This window comes from Ipomoea nil, unplaced genomic scaffold (genome assembly GCF_001879475.1).
Source record: "Ipomoea nil cultivar Tokyo-kokei standard unplaced genomic scaffold, Asagao_1.1 scaffold3040, whole genome shotgun sequence".
Classification (NCBI taxonomy): domain Eukaryota; kingdom Viridiplantae; phylum Streptophyta; class Magnoliopsida; order Solanales; family Convolvulaceae; genus Ipomoea; species Ipomoea nil.
Window position 1 is genome coordinate 7105 of NW_017619468.1, and position 21799 is coordinate 28903.

General features: G+C 36.9%; 1 protein-coding gene and 2 non-coding genes across 3 annotated transcripts; all 3 read right to left on the reverse strand.

The window, feature by feature from the left end:
- Nucleotides 1-5412: 5412 nt before the first annotated feature.
- On the reverse strand, nucleotides 5413-21434 carry LOC109163740 (zinc finger BED domain-containing protein RICESLEEPER 2-like). Its single transcript, XM_019312449.1, has 4 exons — nucleotides 21075-21434; nucleotides 20005-20977; nucleotides 19180-19916; nucleotides 5413-5478 (listed from the first exon to the last, which is right to left on the reverse strand). The coding sequence occupies exons 1-4, from the start codon at nucleotides 21432-21434 to the stop codon at nucleotides 5413-5415; spliced, it is 2136 nt and encodes a 711-aa protein (XP_019167994.1).
- On the reverse strand, nucleotides 13422-13493 carry TRNAP-AGG. Its single transcript has one exon. It is a non-coding gene; the product is annotated as a tRNA-Pro (tRNA).
- TRNAP-AGG lies at nucleotides 17039-17110 on the reverse strand. Its single transcript has one exon. It is a non-coding gene; the product is annotated as a tRNA-Pro (tRNA).
- Nucleotides 21435-21799: the final 365 nt, after the last annotated feature.

Consider the following 21799-nt stretch of genomic DNA (forward strand, 5'->3'; position numbering starts at 1 on the left):
ATATCTACCTATTTATGATACTTAACGGTATTGGTGGGTTACCAGCATCTTTCGCTGACCGGGCGTCGCCCCGATGTTTATCTTTGTATCTTTCAGGTGATGGGTAGTCGAGCGCGATGTCTAGAGCCGGTAGCTTAGCACCTGTATCTTGTGTTTTTGGGGGGGTGTTACAGTTGGTATCAGAGCCTAGGTTTGAACCTTGGTTTAGAGCCTATGAAGAGTTGAGTCTAGACTTTCTAAGTGTTTAAGTGTGTTTTGAGACCTCTAATCGACCTTAAGAAGTTAAGTGTTAAGCTTAGGATTCTAGGTTGCGCGGTGAGATGTGTGTTGTTTTCTGTCTTGCTTGCTTGCTTTTTGTGGTAACCTTGTTGTTGTAGCAGAAGTGCGATGCCTCATCGTCCTCGCGCCCGCTCCCAGAGACCCCGACCAACGAGCAGCTCGCCCAGAATCTCCATCAGTTGACGCGGACGATGCAGTCTCTCAGTGAAGCTCTGTTGAACAACAATCAAGCTGCGCCGCCTCCGCCTCCGGTTGGGCACCGCGATGTGGGTCGTTTAGTGTCAGGACATCGGCCGCCTTCCTTTGCTGGTGAAGAAGACCCTGTAGTCCTTGAAGAGTGGCTACGGGTGTTTGATAAGATTTTTACCGTGGTGAGTTGTCCTGAAGAGAGGAGAGTAGAACTGGCAACGTTCTACTTCTGTCAAGAAGCTGATCTGTGGTGGGTTCACGAGAGTCCGGCCTTTCTTGAAGAGCCTGGGTTTGATTGGACCGCGCTCAAGGACAGAATGCGCGAAAGGTTCTACCCAGCGCATGTGCGAGCCGCCATGTTTGATGAGTTCCTTCATCTGCAGCAAGGACCTCTATCTGTGGTGGAGTACCACAAGAAGTTCCTAGAGCTGGCGCGCTTCGCGAGGGTGTTGGTGCCTACAGAGCTTGCCAAGGTTGAGCGTTTCGTTGCCGGTCTGAATTATGAGGCACGAAAAGTGTTGACGATGAGTAGGCCCAGTTCCCTCAAGGATGCGTATCTCTGTGCCGCGGATCTGTTTCGTGTTCAGCAGCTTCAGAAGAGTTCGCTTGAGTTGGCTAGGAAGAGAGTTGAGAGTGGTGGTTCTTTTGCTTTCAAGAAGCCCCGACCGAGTTTTCCGGCTAGAGTTGTGTCATCTTCTTCTCAAGGACTAGTTAGGATGGAGCCTCCAGTTCAAGCTAAGTCGGTTGGTTGTCGCAAGTGTGGGAAGGTGCATCCGGGTCAAGTTTGCTATGGCCAGGCGTTTAAGTGTTTTCGCTGTGAGGTTGTTGGTCATAGAGTTGCGGAGTGTCCTCAGCTTGTCGGTCAGAGAGTGTTGCCGCCACCCCCGGGAGTCGGAGGAGCACCAGGAGGGAGTTCGAGTCGCGGAGCTGTTGGAGCTAGGCCGCCGGGGAGAGTTTTCGTGATGGCGCGTTCGCAGGCGGAGTCGGAGGGTCTGGTGGAGGAGGAGTTAGCAGGTAACCCTTGTTTTGAGCCTATCCTTGTGTCCCCGAGAACTTTGTTGCCTTGGGTGCTAGACTCTTTTCTTGCTAAGTGTTTTCTTTAGTTGGCATCTTGTTTGTGATAGCCATCCCTACCAAAATCTTTCCTTGTGTAGCCTAAAAGTTGAGCCTAATGTTTCTTTGTAGCCTTTGAGTTTCGAACCCTAGCCAATTTCTTTTCTACCCAACCTCTAAACCACTTGAGCCAATTATGTGTGTGTGTGTGTGTGTGTGTGTGTTTAAAAAAGCTATTAAAAATGTGACTGTAAAACTATGTTAATGTCAAGAATTAAACCCTTAATCTTATTGTTACCAAATATATGCTTTACCACCTAATCTAACTCACCTCTTGTTAACATTTATAATTTTTTTTTATACTAATATTAAAACTTGTACTATATATACACATATATATACAAAGACTATATATGGAGTGAGGATGGGGCGAGGGGGGCAGCTGCCCCCTGCCCCCTTTGGCTCCGTCCATGTCTACAAGGTTTACCAGCACAATTGATGCCCCCAACATTGCTACCCAACACTACAAAGCCACCTTGTATTCATAGTAAGGTGAGAGTGGGCAAGCCCATTTAACTAAACACAAGAAAATAGCTGAGAGATCAAGTTACTCAAACCACCCAAACTCAAGCAAGCAACAAAATGATCCTTTTCACGAGTCTCATGACCCTAAAATTGCCCCAACGAATGGAACCGATGCCATGAGCTCACCAAGTTTGCGTCATCTGGCCCCAAAGATCTATTTAAGTTCGTGAAGGTGTACTATGAGCCCAATCGTTACACCCTGCACCACGACATATAGTGCGTTGTGCGCTTCGCGCCTCCCAAAACGACGTCGTTTTGGGAGGCGCGGTAGGAAGTTGACATGATTATGTATATTTGTTTATACAATTATGTATATTTTTTATTATGTATATTTTTTATACAATTATGTACATCCGAATTAGGAAATTTTTGTGTATTATGTTAAGAGTTGATGTGTATTATGTTAAAAGTTTATGTTTATTATGTATTATGTTAGATTATGTGTATTATCTTTTAAAAAAGAGTATGTGTATTTTGTTATATAATTATGTACATTCATGTATACAATTATGTGTATTCTACTATAACATTATGTACATTTTTGAACATGAGATTTTTTTTTTTTTTTAAGAAAAATTAACTGTCAAACACTGGGTAGGAAATTTAAAAAAAAAAAATTGAAACGACGTCGTTTTGCATCTGGACGCACAATGCAACACACGCCGTGGTGCAGGATATAAATTGCCCTATGTGCCATTCAATTCTTTTTCCACTCTTAGAATAATACTGGAGTTAATTCCAACAATAGTACGTCCTCCGACTATGTTGATTTTCCACAATTGGTTCTCGACTTTTAATTTGGACAATTTAGATACTTGATTTTTGAAATCTTTCCAATATTAGTCCTTCCGTTAGATGAATGTTAAGTAGATGTTAGTTTGAGGGGTAAAGTAGTCATTTCAGATGCTTGGAGTATAATCCATGTCTTTCTAAGCGACTAAGCCTACCAAGTTCAACGAAGATTTGAGGAGCATGTTGGACGCCTGCTAAGCGAAGCCACTAATGGCTGTCCATTTCTCAAGTTTGCACCAGGAAATACGAGTGCACCGGATTTCAACACATATATGCACTTGCGCAGTGCACACCTGATTTGTCTGCTCAAGGCTATAGCGATTGACTGATATGGAGAGAAAGATGATAATATACTGCATCTTTTGATCTTTTTGTTCTGTTACAAAATCTAGCTAGCTTGAAGGAGTTAATATTTGAAAGCCTGTATTCTCTATGTGTACATTATTATCAGCTCCAGCATTTCTAGTTTCTTTATCATTTGCTCCAAGTTCTGCAGTTTCTCTGATTCACCTAACTCTAACAAAATCCCCTGCAACATCATCTTCCCTCGCTGTCCTGTTCCGACACTCTGCGGCGGAAGGGACCTTGGAGTCAATTATGTTGGAGAAGCTGTCAACGACGTCGGGGATTTCGGGCGGACTGGATTTGTTTGCAATGCCAAAAAGAATGGCAGCGAACTGATCAACATCTTGGGATAAGAGATGGAAATATTGATAACTCATGTTAATTCCCTAGCCTTTATGTCCATCCACTTGGATTATTGATTCGGGAGCTACAAACCACATTGTATGCTCCCTTGACTCCCTTGTTAATCATCACAAAGCCAGTGGAGCTACTGTGAACTTACCTACTGGCCAGCATGTTAATGTTGAAAACATAGGAGATGCTAAGCTGAGCAACAATTTGTGGTTAAAGGACGCTTTGCATATTCCCACATTCAAATTCAACATCATCTCCGTGAGTAAATTAATCCAAGACTCTTCCTATAAACTGACATTTGTGGTTGGACAGTGTTTGATTCAGAAGGATGGTATGATGGCTGGTATAGCTAGGCATGAAGGGGGATTATACATGCTTCAAGAGTCAGCAGAAATATCAGAAAAGAAATTTGTTATGCAGTGTAATAGTGCAGAGATTTGGCACCAAAGATTGGGGCACTTCCCAATTAATAAGTTGCACTTGTTTTCTAATATTACTTTAGATAAAAACAAAGTCTTGGTTTGTGATGTGTGTCATTTGGCTAAACAGAAGCGTTCTCTGTTCCCTTTGAGTATTAGCACTTCTCATGCATGCTTTGATCTTATCCACGTTGATATTTGGGGACCTTTCCCAGTCTGTTCTCTTGAAGGACAACGATATTTTCTCACCATTGTGGATGATTATTCAAGGTTTACCTGGTTGCATTTAATGAAAACCAAGTCCGAGACAAGACAATTCATTCGTAAGTTTCATGCTTATGTTCTTACATAGTTCGGTGTTATGATCAGGGTGATTCACAGCGACAACGGACATGAATTTAACATGGAAGAATTTTTTTCAGAAAAGGGCATTGTCCACCAACGATCGTGTGTTAACACACCACAACAAAATGCGATAGTGGAGCAAAAACACCAACATATACTTAATGTTGCTAGATCCCTCAGGTTTCAAGCTAATCTCCCATTGCAGTTTTGGGGGCATTGCGTTATGCACGCCACATTCCTTATAAATAGGATGCCGTCTCCAGTAATTAAATGGACCAGTCCATATCACAAATTATACAAGAAGGCGCCAAACGTGGAATATCTCAAGGTGTTTGGTTGCCTCTGCTTCGCTGCTACCTTGCCTCTAAATAGACACAAAATGGCCCCGAGAGGAAAGAAATGTGTTTTTATTGGCATACCAGCCGGTACGAAGGGCTATTTGCTATATGACCTCAAGGATGGCTCAATTTTTATCTCTAGAGATGTGATATTCTATGAGAAACAATTTCCCATGTCTAAGCAAGAAGTAATGCAACAAGCACAGAGGTCACAATCTGAGCCCTCACAACCTGTGATCCCTATAACCACCAATATGGAATTTGAACCAGATCATCAAAATGTTCCTAGTCCCAGCCAGTCACCCTTTGACATGCAATCTTCAACTACTAATAATCAACAATCTCAGATCCATATAGATGAAGAACAGGACCAACCACAAGAAGCTATGCATGAAATTCAGACTGACATAATGTCCCTTGCACAGCCTAGAAGATCTAATAGAATTCGACATGCCCCAACCAGATTACAGGACTATCACTGTGATGCAATTATGGGTGGAAATACATCTCTTCCTCTCTAAGCTGGGCGCTCAGGATCTTCATGCGCCAACTTACGGGGGGGGGTAACAGAGAGTAGCAATGGGGCAACAATGTAATTCCCCATCTATAATCAGTTATGAAGTGTAATCGTCCTTTTATTCGTATTTAGCTAGAATGTAAACAGCAGCGTTGATAGGTTGCTTCCTATTCAGCTCATCAATGAGACCCTCTGTTCATTCCCTCCCATAGCCTTCATCATCCATCTCCGATATTGCAATGCCAGAAAGAATGGCATCGAACTGATCAACATGTTGGGATAACATATGGAAATTTTCATTACCACTACCATTGGAGCCTCGCCGTTGTTGGCGTTTCCACTTTCTCCATGGCATATAATTTTCCAGTAGAGAATGAATGAGGTATTATATACCTACACTACTCCGTGTAGTCCTAGTTTTCAATTCCCACAAGGAGGGGATTTGGGAATTTGGATGATTTATGTCGCCAAAGGAGAAAGACCATGGATTATACTGTAAGCAAGTAAAATGACTACTTTACCTCTCAAACTAACATTTATTTAACTTTCATTTGACAGAAGGAACATCATTGGAAAGATTTCAAAAGTCAAGTGTCTAAATTGTCCAAATTAAAAGTTCGGGACCAATTGTGAAAAATCAACATAGTCGGAGGAGCATTGCTGGAATTAACGCCTTCATGCAAATCTTTGCACTTTTCTGAATGGTGCAATAGTTGCCACACACTCTCATCTCACTATGTTAGTTAATCATTGAATATATAAGATTGGGTACGGTATTGAACTTGTGGAAATGGAACAAGAATCTTCCATTTTGGGAGTCCAAGACAACCAAATGTTGTCATCATGTTCATGCAAACTCCTTCTTCTATCAAACTCTGTACGTATTCCAGTTGTTGGTGAGCAAAAAACACCCAGTCTTCCATTGCTTGAGGCTCAGTTCATGCTCAACAGACCGGGTATCCAAATCCCAAATTCTGACTCTCACCCCATCCCTGTTTTGACAAGCTCTACACCTCTCCACATCCATCCGAGGCAACACGTATTTTCTGATCTCGTATTACGCAGCAATAGCCTTGATGAAACATTCACGTCACTTGAGCTTAGCCTCTTATTTATCCAGTGATTTCCCACTTCCAGACGTAGCTTAGTTGATGTTTTATCCACTTTCTGGTTCTTGCCAACTCCCTCCTCTAGTTTGATCGTTGAATGTGAAGAATTATTATATTCTAGTTTGTTGGGTACGGGATGAATACTTATTTGTGTTTTGCAATACATTGGAAGGGACCATCGTCTATGAGCTTTGCCAAATTACCCAAATCGCTACCATTCTTATTCCTCGGCAAGTTATCTTTAATTGTTGCACAAGGACAAATTCAGACATTTTCATATCAGAGTGTAAACGATGAAAGGGCACATCTTTCAGTCCGAGAAAGAATGAGGAATACATATAGGGGGGAAAAAACAAATTAAATTCGAATGCTGGTGAGATTCGGGAAACTAGCTAGTTAGCTTTTTATAGTATCCATGTCAGAATAATGTATTTTCGTTATTTTTCCCGCTCTGAGTTGGAATCCCATCTGGAGTAGGAAATTTAGAAACTCACATTTTTAATATTCTCTGAATTACGTAGGAATTGAATTATTTGTATTTCCAGATTGCAAATTTAGAGTTTCAGTAATGCTACTTACCATTCTAAAATTTTCCACTCTTATATGTCACCTTTTTATTGGATAGTTTAGCTGTGATTATATGCATAACATTATACGTTGCCCAACCAAACTACTCAATTCTTGTTTACATAACAGACCATATATTTAGGGGTGTAAATGAGCCGAGCGGCTCGCGAGCGGTTTGCGAACCGCTCGGTCAAAATCGAGCTCGAGCCGAACTCGAGCGGCTCGTTTATTAAACGAGCCGAGCTCGAGCTCAAATATTCTAGGCTCGTGGCTCGTCGAGCCGCTCGCAAGCCATAATTAAATAAATAGATAAATATTATATATATCGTAAGGATCAATGTCTACTATTGACTTGTAATTAAAGTGGAGTTGTAAACTTGTTTTGAGTGTATGGAGTCTTTAAACATTGAAGTTTGGACTTCTAAAATTTTTAAACTTTTTATTATTTATGTATGGATAAAACAATGTTTATTATTAATTGAAATATGAATTCAAATAGGTCAAAATTGAGTCCGAACTCGAACAATCGAGCTGCTCGAGCCGAGTTTGAGCGGCTCGAAAAATTGTCAAGCCGAACTCGAGCATCTTTTTTTGAGCTCGATCGAGCTCGAGCTCGAGCTCGAGCCGAACCTTGCTTATCGAGCTCGAGCTCAAGCCAACCCATGCTCGAGCTCGGCTCGGCTCGTTTACACCCCTACATATATTCACGTGAAGGCGCAAAGATTTTCTGTGAAAGAAACTAACTCCAATATATATCCTTTAAAACAAAATAACATAATGTCATTACATGATTTTTAATATATATCACTATATCAAGCACTTTGTGCTCAAATGACACCTATTTGGCTCTTTTTGAGGGAAGGTCACAGGATCAAACTCCGATGGTGGTGTCTTGCTCATTATAATTGTAAATTAAAGTTAAAGGCTTTTGATAGTTTCTCATCAATTAAATTCCTAATCGTTTGTAAATTAATAAACCAATGCCAAGAGATTCTTGTATGCAACAAGAATATTCAAAATTCAAACCAATACATATAATTGGCTGGGGAGTCTTACCTCGCTTAGAGTCGTCTCTTTGAAGGCTTCTTGTTGATTCAGCACCAGTAGCCATTAAACTCTTAACCACAGGTGAAACACTTCCATCAAGCTTCCTCTTACGGTTCTCCCAAATTCCATTCTGAAATTATTATACCCGGTAGAGGTCAGCTGCACAAAGGTAGGCCTCCTTGACATGAGCAGGATAGAACCGCTCACGTAACTTAAACTTCAGGTTTTCCCAACATGATCTCCAGATCCTGTCTACAAATTGGCCTTTCAAGCATCCACCACAAATCCGCTTCTTGCCTAAGGTAAATCGTAGCCAACTTTACTTGGCGATCCTCCGGGCAAACCACAGCTTCGAAGATCTTGACTAACATCCGGATCCACTCATCCAGCACTGCGTGATCTTCACCACCGGCGAAGACCGGGGGACGGAGACTTGTGACTTGGCGTACCACGTCGCGATTCCCATTCTAAGGAAGGTGGTTTTTGTTGAGGAGGGCGTTGCTCAGCGTCTGGGTGATCTGCGTCAGCTGATGGAGGCTTTGAGCTAACTGTTAATTGGTGACCGCTTTTGAAGAGCTTGCACGACGTCTTGATGGTGCCATCCTTGATTTCTACAGAAACAACACGATAACGGGAGGAAACTTAGGGCCCGCACCCTTACCTGGTGCCTAAACTAAAGAGAACCAAAGCTAAAAGGAAAACAAGGTACAGGAAGCACAACAGAAAATGATTAGAGAACTCACAACCTCACCGCGCATCTTAAGGATCCTATACTTAGGTTCTTAAACACTTAAAGGCTTCACTAAGCATCTTAGAGTCTCAACCTACAAGCACTAACCTAAGCTCAACTTAGGTTCTTGAAGTCCCACTCTTAACATCCTAGGCTCAAACCTAGGCTCTGATACCAACTGTAACACCCCCGATTTTTACCACATTTTTAAAACTTAAATGCACAAGCAAACATCTAATTGTCAAAGCATAATGCAACGGAAGCGAGATAAAATCAGGGTATGTTATGCCACACCTGACACCTATCTCAGTCATAGGTGCACAGGCGGGAAAACTAAACAGTTTAAACAAGTCATAAGGAGTCAAGGCACATAGGCCGCTAAAAAGGCTTAGAGGCCATCAAAACATAACGTCTAGACAAGGTCACTAAGCTATCTATCGTTCCAAGTCTAGCGCTCTCGGGCATCTACTCAAAACATGTAGAACAAGGAAAACATGGCGATAACACCTGGTCAGCGAATATCGCTGGTAACCCATCAATACGCGTTAAATAGCATATATAGATAAGTATAAATCAAAATCATTTTGAAACGGAAAACGGTATATATCATTTCAAAAGCAATAGAGAGAAGTCAACTCCAAGGACTCATCAAACACTCTCAAAAGGAAAAGGGAACCACCATCCTTATAACAACAACAAGACAGGAAACATGAAGAACGATACAACTCAAGATACATTCTACTAATCACAAAGTAGAATTCATCAAGTAATGCTCACAAACAAGAATACACATTCACACATTGGCAACTACATGCCACAGTGACAACTACATGTCACAAGTATCATAGTTCCAACCTTATGCCCTGTTCCAACCTTATGGATACCCCCGGCCTTATTTCGGTTCCAACCTTTACCTCCTAGTGCCACCTTGTACTTCTTAGTCCAACCTTTTGCCTCCGGGGACCGTCGCCCCCACGCCGACACTCCTATTCACCACCGATCTCTCAGTACACGAGGGTACCATTAAATCTCATATCACAAAACCGCCAATCTCGTGAGCAAAGCTCAAGTAACAAACCACCAATCTCACTCATAGTCACACAAGGTCATCATCATTACCAACAGGACTAAGGTTCAACAATAACCTTAATCAAGTATCAATCAAAGGGTACAACAATTACATACGCTCACATCATAGGAATCAATCAATGGATCACAACAAAGACATGGAACCATACTCAACAACGAAGGATCACAATCCAACACCAAACGATGGCCAACACAAGTTGCCAATCCCAATAAGAAAGAACAAACCGCACATACTAGCATTTCAACATCAAACTAGCATGCTTATCAAACGGGTAAACCAAAAGTAGTTCCAAAGAACATTCAAGACTCACAATAGTCCAACGAATCACAAAGTCAGACCCTTAGCACGATTCAAGACAAAAAATCCTACATGGATTCCTAACATACCGTTCTAGACATACGAAACATCAAGAAGACTCACAAATAGTCCAATAAAAAAACATCGGGATGTAAAAACATCAATACCGAGTTAAAAGAATCACGGGGAACAAATCCCCGGCCAACATCAATAATGTACTCCGCGGGTGGGGCCATGGGTGGACAACCACCTGCGGGTACCAACCCAAGGCGCACCTATTCCCCACGGGTGGGATGGCGGGTAGGCCTATGCCCACCATTCCGCCCTCGGGTACCACCCTGTACACCAAAACCTCCCATCAGGGATTTTTAACAACAAATCCAAATTCAAGTCCAAAACACCCAAAATCTCACACACAACAACAATATGACTTGAACCCAAGAAATAGTCAAGCAATGGCATTCAAGAACCCTAAGAACAAGCTCTAAACATGCATCACCACAATCTAATGTATCAAATCTCACATTCCAACACAAGAATCACAAGTAGAAGCCAAGAAATCATTATATAAGTAAAAAAAAAATATGTTTTGTAAAGCATGGGTTACCTTTGTAGCCTAATAACTTCCTCTTTTCACCATTAGAAAGCCTTTCCTAAAGCTCCTCTTTCACACCAACTTCATACACAAAGCAAAAGACAACAAAGATTCTATCTTTAGAAAAAGACACCTAAAAGGAGGTTAAAAACACTAAAAGACCAAGGATCTTACCCTCCCCTATGCTCAAGATGAAGAAAGTAGGAATCTTGGGAGCCAAACTTTCAAGACTTGGATGCTCAAATCCTAGCTTGGAGAAGAAGCTTCTCCTTTTTAGAGAGAGGCTAGAGGTTTTTGTGTTTAGATTGTAGGGTGAATGAAATGAAAAAGTGTTTCTAGGTTAGCTTGAACCACAAACCTTAGGTAGAAAGACATTTTTACCCTTACTAAAGTTGGAAAGACAAGGAAACAAGGGCACAACCCAAGAAGCACAAGGTACAACCCTTTGACTTAAGTGACTAGTCAAAATCTAATCCCTCGACTATTAAATTTCAAGATTTTTATGAATAAATTAACAAAGAGACTATTATGGGGTGTCACACCATTCCTTATGAAATAGCATTCCTATTACCTCAAAATTCATTCCGTGAACCAAACATACTGTTAGAGTAGCAGAAGACACGCTCTCCATTGCGTTATTTTTCGTAACGGGAAACAAATTAAGCAGAGTGGGGCAATTCTCAGACATTTTCAATTCAGATCAGAGTGTAAACGATGAAAGGAGACATCTTTCTGTCCAGGAAAGAATGAGGAATACATATAGGGGGCAAAACGAAATTCCAATGTCGGTGAGATTAGGAAACTAGCTAGTGAGCTGTTAATAGTATCCATGCATGGGAGAAGAATGTAATTTCGTTATTTTTCCCACTAGGAGTTGGAATCCCATCTGGAGAAGAATGAGGATTACGTAGGAATTTGTATTTCCAGATTGCAAATTAAGAGTTTGAGTAATGCTACTTACCCTCTAAATTTTTCCCCTTTTATATGTCACCTTTTTTTAATTTATTAGATAGTTTAGCTATGATTATACGCATAACATTATATGTTGCGAACCAACCAAACTACTCAATTCTTGTTTTCAAAGGCCTAACAGACTCTACATGTTCACAGTGGAGGGCGCAAAGATTATACGTGAGTTTTGTACTTAATGTGCCTAAGTATTGTGTTTAATGAGCGTGAGATTTGTGCTTAATATGCGTGAGTATTTCATAATTACGAGCTCAGAAGGAAGCAGAACATAAACTCACACACATTAACGCCCAAGCTTCTTGTTACTTCTTCCTTCAATTTGGCCATGGATTCTGGATTATCAGCTACCTTCAGTGCAGTTGAATGTTTATATAGATGACTCACGTACAGTAAAATTTGCACAGCAGCTAAGTATGGATTTCTGTTGTACTATTCCCATAATTCTTAACCACCATAGCCCGCCTCCGCATCATCATCATCAGGGAGGGGGCAATGGCTACTGGGATGGGGAAGAAGCTGACATCTATTTTCTGCTACATTTTACACATTCACGCACATTAAGTATAAATCTCAGGAACATTAAACACAACACTCACGCACATTGAGTACAAATCTTACGCACATTAATCCACCGCACATCCACATGGGAACATTTCAATATATATATATATATATATATATATATATATATATATATATATATATAATATATATATATATATATATATATATATATATATATATATATATATATCAGCATTGAATTTATGAGAATAGAGAAAAATATTATGTAAAATACTTCTTTTAATTGTCCAATAAAACGTAAAGTTGAGGGCTTTTGATAGTTTCTCATCAATTAAATTCTTGGAAAAATATTTTTAACCAATTGATAGAAATAAATTTGCAAAAAAATAATTAACATATTCGGAGTTATCATAGAAACATAAAAATTAAATTACCTAGAAAATTAATTAAGATGTTTGATTCGTTTAATCAATTTTATGATTTTTAAAATATTTCTAAGAAAAATAAAACATAATGATGAATAATTGGGAATTCAATAAATTATTTGTAAATTAAAAAAATGTTAATTTCACTTTTGGTCCTAGATTTATAAGTGATAGTCCACTTTTAGAACTTTTTTATCAAAACATCCACTTTTGGTCATAATAGTATCGTGACATGACCAATTTTGGTCCTCTATCAACAAAATCGTTGAAATTTCGTTAAATTGAAAGAAATTTTGATCTTTTTAATACAAAGTGCGTTGACCCGTTATATTTTTTATGTTTACTTTTTTGAAAAAATCATAATTTAAGAGTTAAATGTTCTTGTATTTAATAAAATTTCAACGATTTTTTTGATAAAGTACCAAAATTGGTCATGTCAAAATAATATTAGGACCAAAATGGATGCTCTGATAAAAAAAAAGGGACTAAAAGTGAATTGACACCTATAAATCTAGGACCAAAAATGGAATTAACATATCTCAAGATATTCTTGTATGCAACAAGAATATTCAAAATTTAAAACAATACATATATAAAAATGTGTTGAGAAACAAATTTATTCAATAAATACTGTTGTCATCTTTCGTAATGGTTAGAGAGAAAAATTTCTTATATTTATAAAAGACATTGAACCTTAGCCAAGAAGGATAAATACATAATTGAATAAAATTGATAGATTTTCAATCACGCATAAAAGAATCCTACTTGGGATTTGAAATTTGAACTAAAATTCAATTATAGAGCCAACTTGCACAGGTTGTTTGTAGCTGAACTGTATTCAATTTGAATAAGGGGCATTCCGAGAATTGAACTCAGGACCTCTTGCACCCTAAGCAAGAATCATACCACTAGACCAAATGCCCAATTTAAATAGTGTCTAATTTGAAGTAATATAATACTAAGAGGTTTAAAGATAGACAGCTCTCATGAAGAGTCAAACTTAAAAGCTTGCAATTACTAAACCAATTATCCAACTAACTCGGTTAGGGGTTGCATATCATTGTTGGAAATTTTAAAATTTTCGACCACCTGAAAGTAATCTTAAATCAAGTCAAAAGCAAAACGTGGCCGGAAATAGCAACAAAGATTTTTCCGTATACCAAAAGTGATCGAAACAAGGCTTTCGACTTGATTTAAGATCACTTTCAGGTGGTCGGAAATTTCATAATTTCCAGCAGTGGTTGCACCCTATGTATCCCCAACTTATCTTATATAACTTGTTTTGATTCAAGTTATATATATGACAACTTTGGTAATATAATATAATATTATTGCCACATCAAAAAATGAGTTGAAATAAAATAAAAGTAATGTGATTACCTATCACTACAAAAAAAAAAAAAAAAAAGTAAATTTATTTACGAAAAAACTAATGGGTAAATTATTAAAATTCATAGATATTTAATTGATTAACAAATTTTTGAAAGTAAAACAATGAAATTCATAAGTATTATTTAAGGTGTAGCTATTTAATCTAGGAAAGAAGGGTCAGATTGGCCCCCAAAGCAAATTTATAATGACTACCAACTTTGTGTTTGGGGAAGCTAGTTTTAGAGGTGAAAAGAAAAGAGAGGAAGCTGGGTAAACAAAATGTTTAAATGGGTTGTTGGGGCTGACTGAGAAATTTGGAGATGACTATGAAAGCTGAACAATCATTATTGTGCGGACCATGGTCTACAGAAGTTGTGTGGACCATTTTTGTATATATAGTGTAATATAATGTACATTCAATACAACAATAATGTACTTTTAGTATATTAAAAATGTACATTATTTGTGTACTGAGTGTACATTCAATAGACAAGTAATATATATTAAGTATATTAAAAATGTACTTTTTGTTATGGTCCACACAATAATTTGGCAAAGCTGAATTCAAAGATATTCCCATGCATACAAATAACAAACGGAAGAAAAGAAAACTCAACACCGGCCTTGAAATCCTTCTTCCAATTCAGAAATCTCATTTCTTGCTAAAAAAAATAAAAAATAAAATAAATAACTAATAAGAATAAAACTAAAGCCCATTCAAAACACATCCACTTGATCGCAAAAAATTGTCAGAGACAATGAAACCAGATTTCATAATTTCCTCAAAAGGAAGTAGATTTTATGCAATAAATGGAAACGGCATACATAAAATATAGAGAAAAATAAACTATGACTATAACAAAGTGATATGATGTAAAATAGATATGAAGTCAATAATATAAAAATATTTACTAATCAATTCATACAACTAATCAAAAAGTACAAAATCCTGCAGATTAGGACGTGGATATTGTGATTATTGTCCAACAAGGTAGTTAATTTGAGTGAATAAAACTAGAAACCTAGATTTTGCAACTAAATTAAATTAGAAATGGACCATCACGCAGGTCGTTATATCGCGTGACCGAGGGTGTGATACAAACACAAGCCATGGGTGTGCACTGGGCCAACTTAATTGCACATATAAAACCGTGTATGAGAGGTTCAACCAAAAGGGTATTAACAAGAACCAAACTTATAACATTTTAGGTATGTATGGAAATCACATACTCTACTCATTTAACAATAATTGCTTGTAAGTGTTTAGCCTCGTGGGGAAACTTTAAAAAGAAAGTGTACTATTTTGTAATTCAACAATTATTACTCACTACAGGTAATGTAATATTTTGGTATCTTAAAATAAATTTAAACCTCATGGGGAAACTTTAAAAGAAACTAACATACATCTCCTACTCAGTGTATAGTACTAGCTATATGTGTAGGTAGGTAAGGTAGCATTTTGGTGTCTTAAGAGGCATTTAAAATCTAAATATCAAAGCCAAGTTTCAATCTTGGGACCTGTAGGTTATGGGCTCACCAGCTTCCAGTGCACCACTCTAATTTGCTATATTTTAAATAATTGTTTTATATTAAAAATTTGTTTTTGGAAGTTTTTGTTTTGTTATGCTTTAATAGAAGGCCACCGTATGAGTTTTTTTTTTTTTTTTTTTTATCCTGTGATCTTTCTTCGAGGAGAGACACAGAGGTGTGATATACGCACAAGGTGCTTAGCATGATATATAACACACAATACCTATTCATCTTTAATAGTTTTTTTCAATTGTTTAAATATATACGACTAATAATAGTAACATGATTTTGACACTCTCGCCCGCATGGGTAGCTCAACTGGTCATAGAGGTGAAACTTTAGAAGAATGACCAAGGATTGAGTCTCACTAGCGGCAGTGTGGGAACAACCTTTCAAAGTGAGGGTGGCTCCTTGTGCGCAGTGAGCACCTCCCAAATGTTCTGTTGGGCCGGGGTGTGGGAGGCCCTTAGGGTTGTGGTTCAGCCTTTTGGAAGAATGATTTTGACACTCTCTTTCAAGGGCATTCTAACTTAATAGCCCGCGAAATTTAGGATGTGAATAAAATATTGGATAATGTCAATAGCAATTATAAGTTATATATATGACAACTTTGGTAATATAATATTACACTATTGCCACATCAAAAAATGAGTTAAAATAAAATAAAAGTAATGTGATTACTTATCACTACAAGAAAAGTAAATTTATTTACAAAAAAAATTGATGCATAAATTATTAAATTAAAATTCATAGATATTTAATTGATTAACAAAATTTTGAAAGTAAGACAATGAAATTCATAAGTATTTAAGGTTTAGCAATTTAATCTAGGAAAGAAGGGTCAAATTGGTCCCCAAAGTAAATTTATAATGACTACTAAGTAGTAACTTTGTGTTTGGAGAAGTTCTAGAGGTGAAAAGAAAAGAGAGGAAGCTGGCTAATCAAAATGTTTAAATGGGTTGTTGGGGCTGACTGAGAAATTTGGAAGTGACTATGAAACGCTGAATTCAAAGATATTCCCAAACAAACAGGAAGAAAAGAAAACTTAACACCGGCCTTGAAATCCTTCTTCCAATTCAAAAATCTCATTTCTTGCTAAAAGAAAATAATAAGAATAAAACTAAAGCGTATTCAAAACAAAATGGATGTTCTGATAAAAAATGACTAAAAGTGAATTGCCACTTATAAATCTAGGACCAAAAATTGAATTAACATATCTCAAGATATTCTTGTATGCAACAAGAATATTCAAAATTTAAAACAATACATATATAAAAATGTGTTGAGAAACAAATTTCTTCAATAAATATTGTTGTTATCTGTCGTAATGGTTAGAGAGAAAAATACATAATTGAATAAATTTGTTAGATTTTCAATAACGCATAAAAGAATCCTACTTCCTATTTAAGACTACATGTATGTATGACTTCCTAAGCCAACTTCCCCAAGTTGTTTGTAGCTGAACTAAAATTCAATTATAGAGCCAACTTCCCCAAGGAACTGAAATTCAGTTATAGAAGATAGTAAGTTGTTTGTAGCTGAACTGAAATTCAATTTGGAGGAGTAAGGGGCATTCCGAGAATTGAACTCGGGACCTCTTGCACCCTAAGCAAGAATCATACCACTAGACCAAATGCCCAATTTCAATGGTGTCTAATTGGAAGTAATATAATACAAAGCGTTTTAAAGATAGACAGCTCTCATAGAGAGTCAAACTTAAACGCTTGCAATTACTAAACCAATTATCCAACTAACTCGGTTAGGGGTTGCATATCATTGCTGGAAATTTTAAAATTTCCGACCACCTGAAAGTAATTTTAAATCAAGTCGAAAGCAAAAAGTGGCCGGAAATAGCAACAAAGATTTTTCTGGATACCAAAAGTGATCGGAACAAGGCTTTTGACTTGATTTAAAATCACTTTTAAGTGATCGGAAATTTCATAATTGCCAGCAGTGATTGCACCCCATGTATCCCCAACTTATCTTATATAACTTGTTTTGATTCAAGTTATATATATGACAACTTTGGTAATATAATAATATTATTTCCACATCAAAAAATGAGTTGAAATAAAATAAAAGTAATGTGATTACTTATCACTACAAGAAAAGTAAATTTATTTACGAAAAAAATTAATGGGTAAATTATTAAAATTCATAGATATTTAATTGATTAACAAATTTTTGAAAGTAAAACAACGAAATTTATAAGTATTTCAGGTGTAGCTATTTAATCTAGGAAAGAAGGGTCAAATTAGCTCCCAAAGCAAATTTATAATGACTACCACCTTTGTGTTAGGGGAAGTTTTAGAGGTGAAAAGAAAAGAGAGGAAGCTTGCTAATCCAAAACGCAAGGAGTGGTTTGTATCACTCCATCACAATGTTTAAATGGGTTGTTGGGGTTGATTGAGAAATTTGGAGATGACTATGAAAGCTGAATTCGAGGATATTTCCATGCATGCAAATAACAAATGGAAGAAAAGAAAACTTAACATAAAATCCTTCTTCCAATTCAGAAATCTCATTTCTTGCTAAAAGAAAATAATAAGAATAAAACTAAAGCACATTCAAAACACATCCACTTGATCACATACAAAATAAAGACAATGAAACCAGATTTCATAATTTCATCAAAAGGGAAGTAGATTTTATGCAATTAATGACAAACTATGACTATAACAAAGTGATCTGATGTAAAATAGATTTGAAGTACGTCAATAATATAAAAATATTTACTAATCAATTCATACAAATAGAAAGTACAAAATCCTGCAGAGTAGTACATAGGAGATGCATGGATCCTAGCAAAATTTGATGGAATTAGTTTATTTCATTCTAAGATTGGGCATTGAACTTGTGGAACAAGAACCTTAGATTCTCAAAGTCCCAACACAAGGAAATAGTGTCACCAGGGTGTAAACTCCTCCTTTTTACAAACTCTGTATTCCAGTTGTTGGTAGGGGTGTAAACGAGCCGAGCCGAGCTCGAGCATGGGTATGCTCGAGCTCGAGCTCGGTAAATGAAGCTATGCTCGAGCTCGAGCTCGTGCTCGATCGAGCTCGTGACTGGATGCTCGAGCTCGAGCTCGAGCTCGAACTCGATCTTGAGCTCGAGTTCGAGCATGATTTTGAGCTCGAATTCGAGCTCGAGATCAGGCTCGAACTCGAGCTCGAGTTTGAGTTCAAATGCGTGCTCGATTTTAACCTTGAATTTGACGGTTTGACCTGTTTGATTTAAAATTTAAACTACTCTGTTTTATCCATACATAAATAATCCAAACTTCAAATCAAAACAATCAAAATAATTTTGCAACGAAGTAAAAGATAGTGAAGACACAAGTCAATAACATTGTTCAAACTTCAAAATATTCAAAATAAGTTTGCAAATCACAACAAAACACAAGTCAACAGTGTAGTAGTCCTTGATTCCTTGTACATATATATTTCGTCCCAGATATGTTCAAAACAGGAAATATCTGTTCAACTTGCAAAAAAAAAAATGAATAATATTAGATAATAAATGAAATTAATTAAAAATAGTTAAACAAAGATGTTACTTTGTAACTTACTTTCATGAGTTGGATGCCGGAAGAAATATTTCTTGGAATGATTTCTCTTTCTACAAAAAAAATAAAATAAAAATAAGTATACAATTAAACAAATATTTTTTTAAAAAATAATGTATCTTTTAGCATAAAAGTTAACTTACTTTGTTTTTGGTAACTCCATGTATATGTCTTAGCCAATCACCCCCACAAAGTAAAGCTTGGGCTGTTTCAGGCAACAATGATGCACGATACGAATCAATTACCCTTGTCCCAGCACTAAATGTTGCTTCTGAAGCCACACTGCTAACAGGTATAGCTAAAATATCTGCTGCCATTCGAGACAATATTGGATACTGCAGTCTATGCATCTTCCACCAATCTAAAGAACAAAAGTTGCTTGGAACCTCAGTAGTCTTAAGACGCGCTTTTTCTAGATAGTCTACTAACTCAGAGTTTTTAGGCCCTGAAGTTTCAACTTGGGCACAAAATCCCTCAAAATCTTCCCAAGCATATGTAGACTTTTGGCAGCTGACTTGGCTTCTAAAAGTGTTAGAAGAACTTAGATTTTCAGGATTATCTTTGTTCATTGATTCAGCAACATACTCTTCATAAAGAGTATTGATGATCTCCTTCACTTTTGCTATATTCTCCTTAGCTTCCTTATCAGAATAAAGTCTAGGGAAACAGAATTCAACTGCAAGCATTTTCTTTGTTGGATCAAAAACAGCACCTATAGCCATCAACAAATTGCACTCACCCCAATATTTATCAAACTTTTTCTTCATTCTTTTAACCAAATCCTTAATAAAGTCATCTTCATCATCTACATGACTATCCAATGTTGATTTGATTTTTTGAACTTCTTGAAGAAACAAATTTGAAGTAGGATACTCAGAACCTGAAATAAATTTGAATTCAGATAATCACAATTCACAAGTCACAACCTTAACTAAATTAAAAAAATATATATATTAAAAGAAACAAACCTGAAATAATGTGAGTAGCTGTCCAGAAAGTCTCTAAAATTGAGCAAACTTTGACAACCTTGTCCCAATCATCTTCCAATGGACAACTCTCATAGAAAGGATCACGATCTTTTAGCATCTTGAAAGCTTCTTTGAACTTGAGTGCACAACTTAACATCTCAAAAGTTGAGTTCCATCTAGTTTTACAATCACGAATCAATTTCCTATCTTTCAATTGCAATTGTTGCACACAGTTAGCAAATTGTATACGCCTTGATTCCGACCGGTTCACATATTCCACACTATTTCTAACATCACTAATGATGTTCTGAATCTCATCTAATCCATCTTGAACACACAAGTTCAAGATGTGTGCACAACAACGAACATGAAACAAACGTCCCCCACATACCAAACTTCTTGACCTTTGGAGTGTATCCTTCATGTACCTAATAGCAGAATCGTTACTTGAAGCATTATCAACTGTAATTGTAAACACTTTCTTTTCAATTCCCCACTCTTTCATGCATCCAAATATAGCATCAGAAAGCTGAAGACCTCCCCTCGGTGGTGGAATGTTAATGAAGTTTAAAACTCTCTTTTGCAACCTCCAAGAAGAATCAATCCAGTGTCCAGTGACAACCATATACTCAATCTTCTGATTTTTTGACTTCCAACAATCTGTTGTCAAACTTACTTTACTAACACTTTCAAGATTGTTCTTCAACTTCTTCTTTTCAATCTCATAAACCTGCAAACAATCTGCTTTGCATGTATTTCTACTAATTTTTTTCCACTCCGGCCATCCTTCTTTCATTAATAGGTTAAATCCTGCTTCCTCCAAAATAGTAAACGAATGTTCATGCATCATGATCCAATTAGTAGCACACTCCCTCATTCTTTCCATATTAAAATTTCCACGATGTAATGGAGGAAGGGAGGATGGAACTCCATCACTAGGCATAAAATTTAACTTTGTTTGTTGATCGGTGACCTACAAAGTACAAAGTACAAAACCAATACCATAACTATTAATAATGAATAGAATAATTTAGCTATATAAAAATTTATTTTCAAATTTAAGTACTTACCTTCAAATGTGCCTTTCTCTTAACGCATTTGTCTTGATGCCTCTTGTAGCTAGTTGTTGTGCCCGATTTAGTTAATGCGAAATGATGATGACAATGATTACATTGTACCTTCTGCACTCCATCTATGTCGACCATATGAAAATCAATCCACACACCTGAAGTCTTTTTTCTCTTGTTTGTTTGAAATTCTTGCTCGTGTGTTTCTTCATTTTGTTGTGTGTCATGATCATCTGAATGTAATTCTACTCTTTCAACTCCTTCAGATTGTTCATGTGATTGATTAATAGTTTCATTGCTTTCACCAACCACACTATTTAGAGTGTGTGGATTTTGCGGGACAGATGAATTATCGGTAGACATGCTCACATGCCTAATGGAAAACAGTTACGACATCAAGTTATCATACCTCAATTCAACAACAACTAATCCAATATTCTAGTACCTTACTTTCATATATTTAACAAATTAAGAAACTAATATAATAACCATAATGAACTGGATTATATATTTAACAAATTAAGAAACTGGATTATAAAATTATATTGCTGCAAGTAAATGGATTATATCTTCAATAAGAAATAAATAATGAACTAATATATTCAAGGTTCCATGACAAACTAAACTAATATATTTAACAATAATGAACTAATATATTCAAGGTTCCATAACAAACTAAACTAATATATTTAACAAATTAAGAAACTGGAATACTGGATTATATCTTC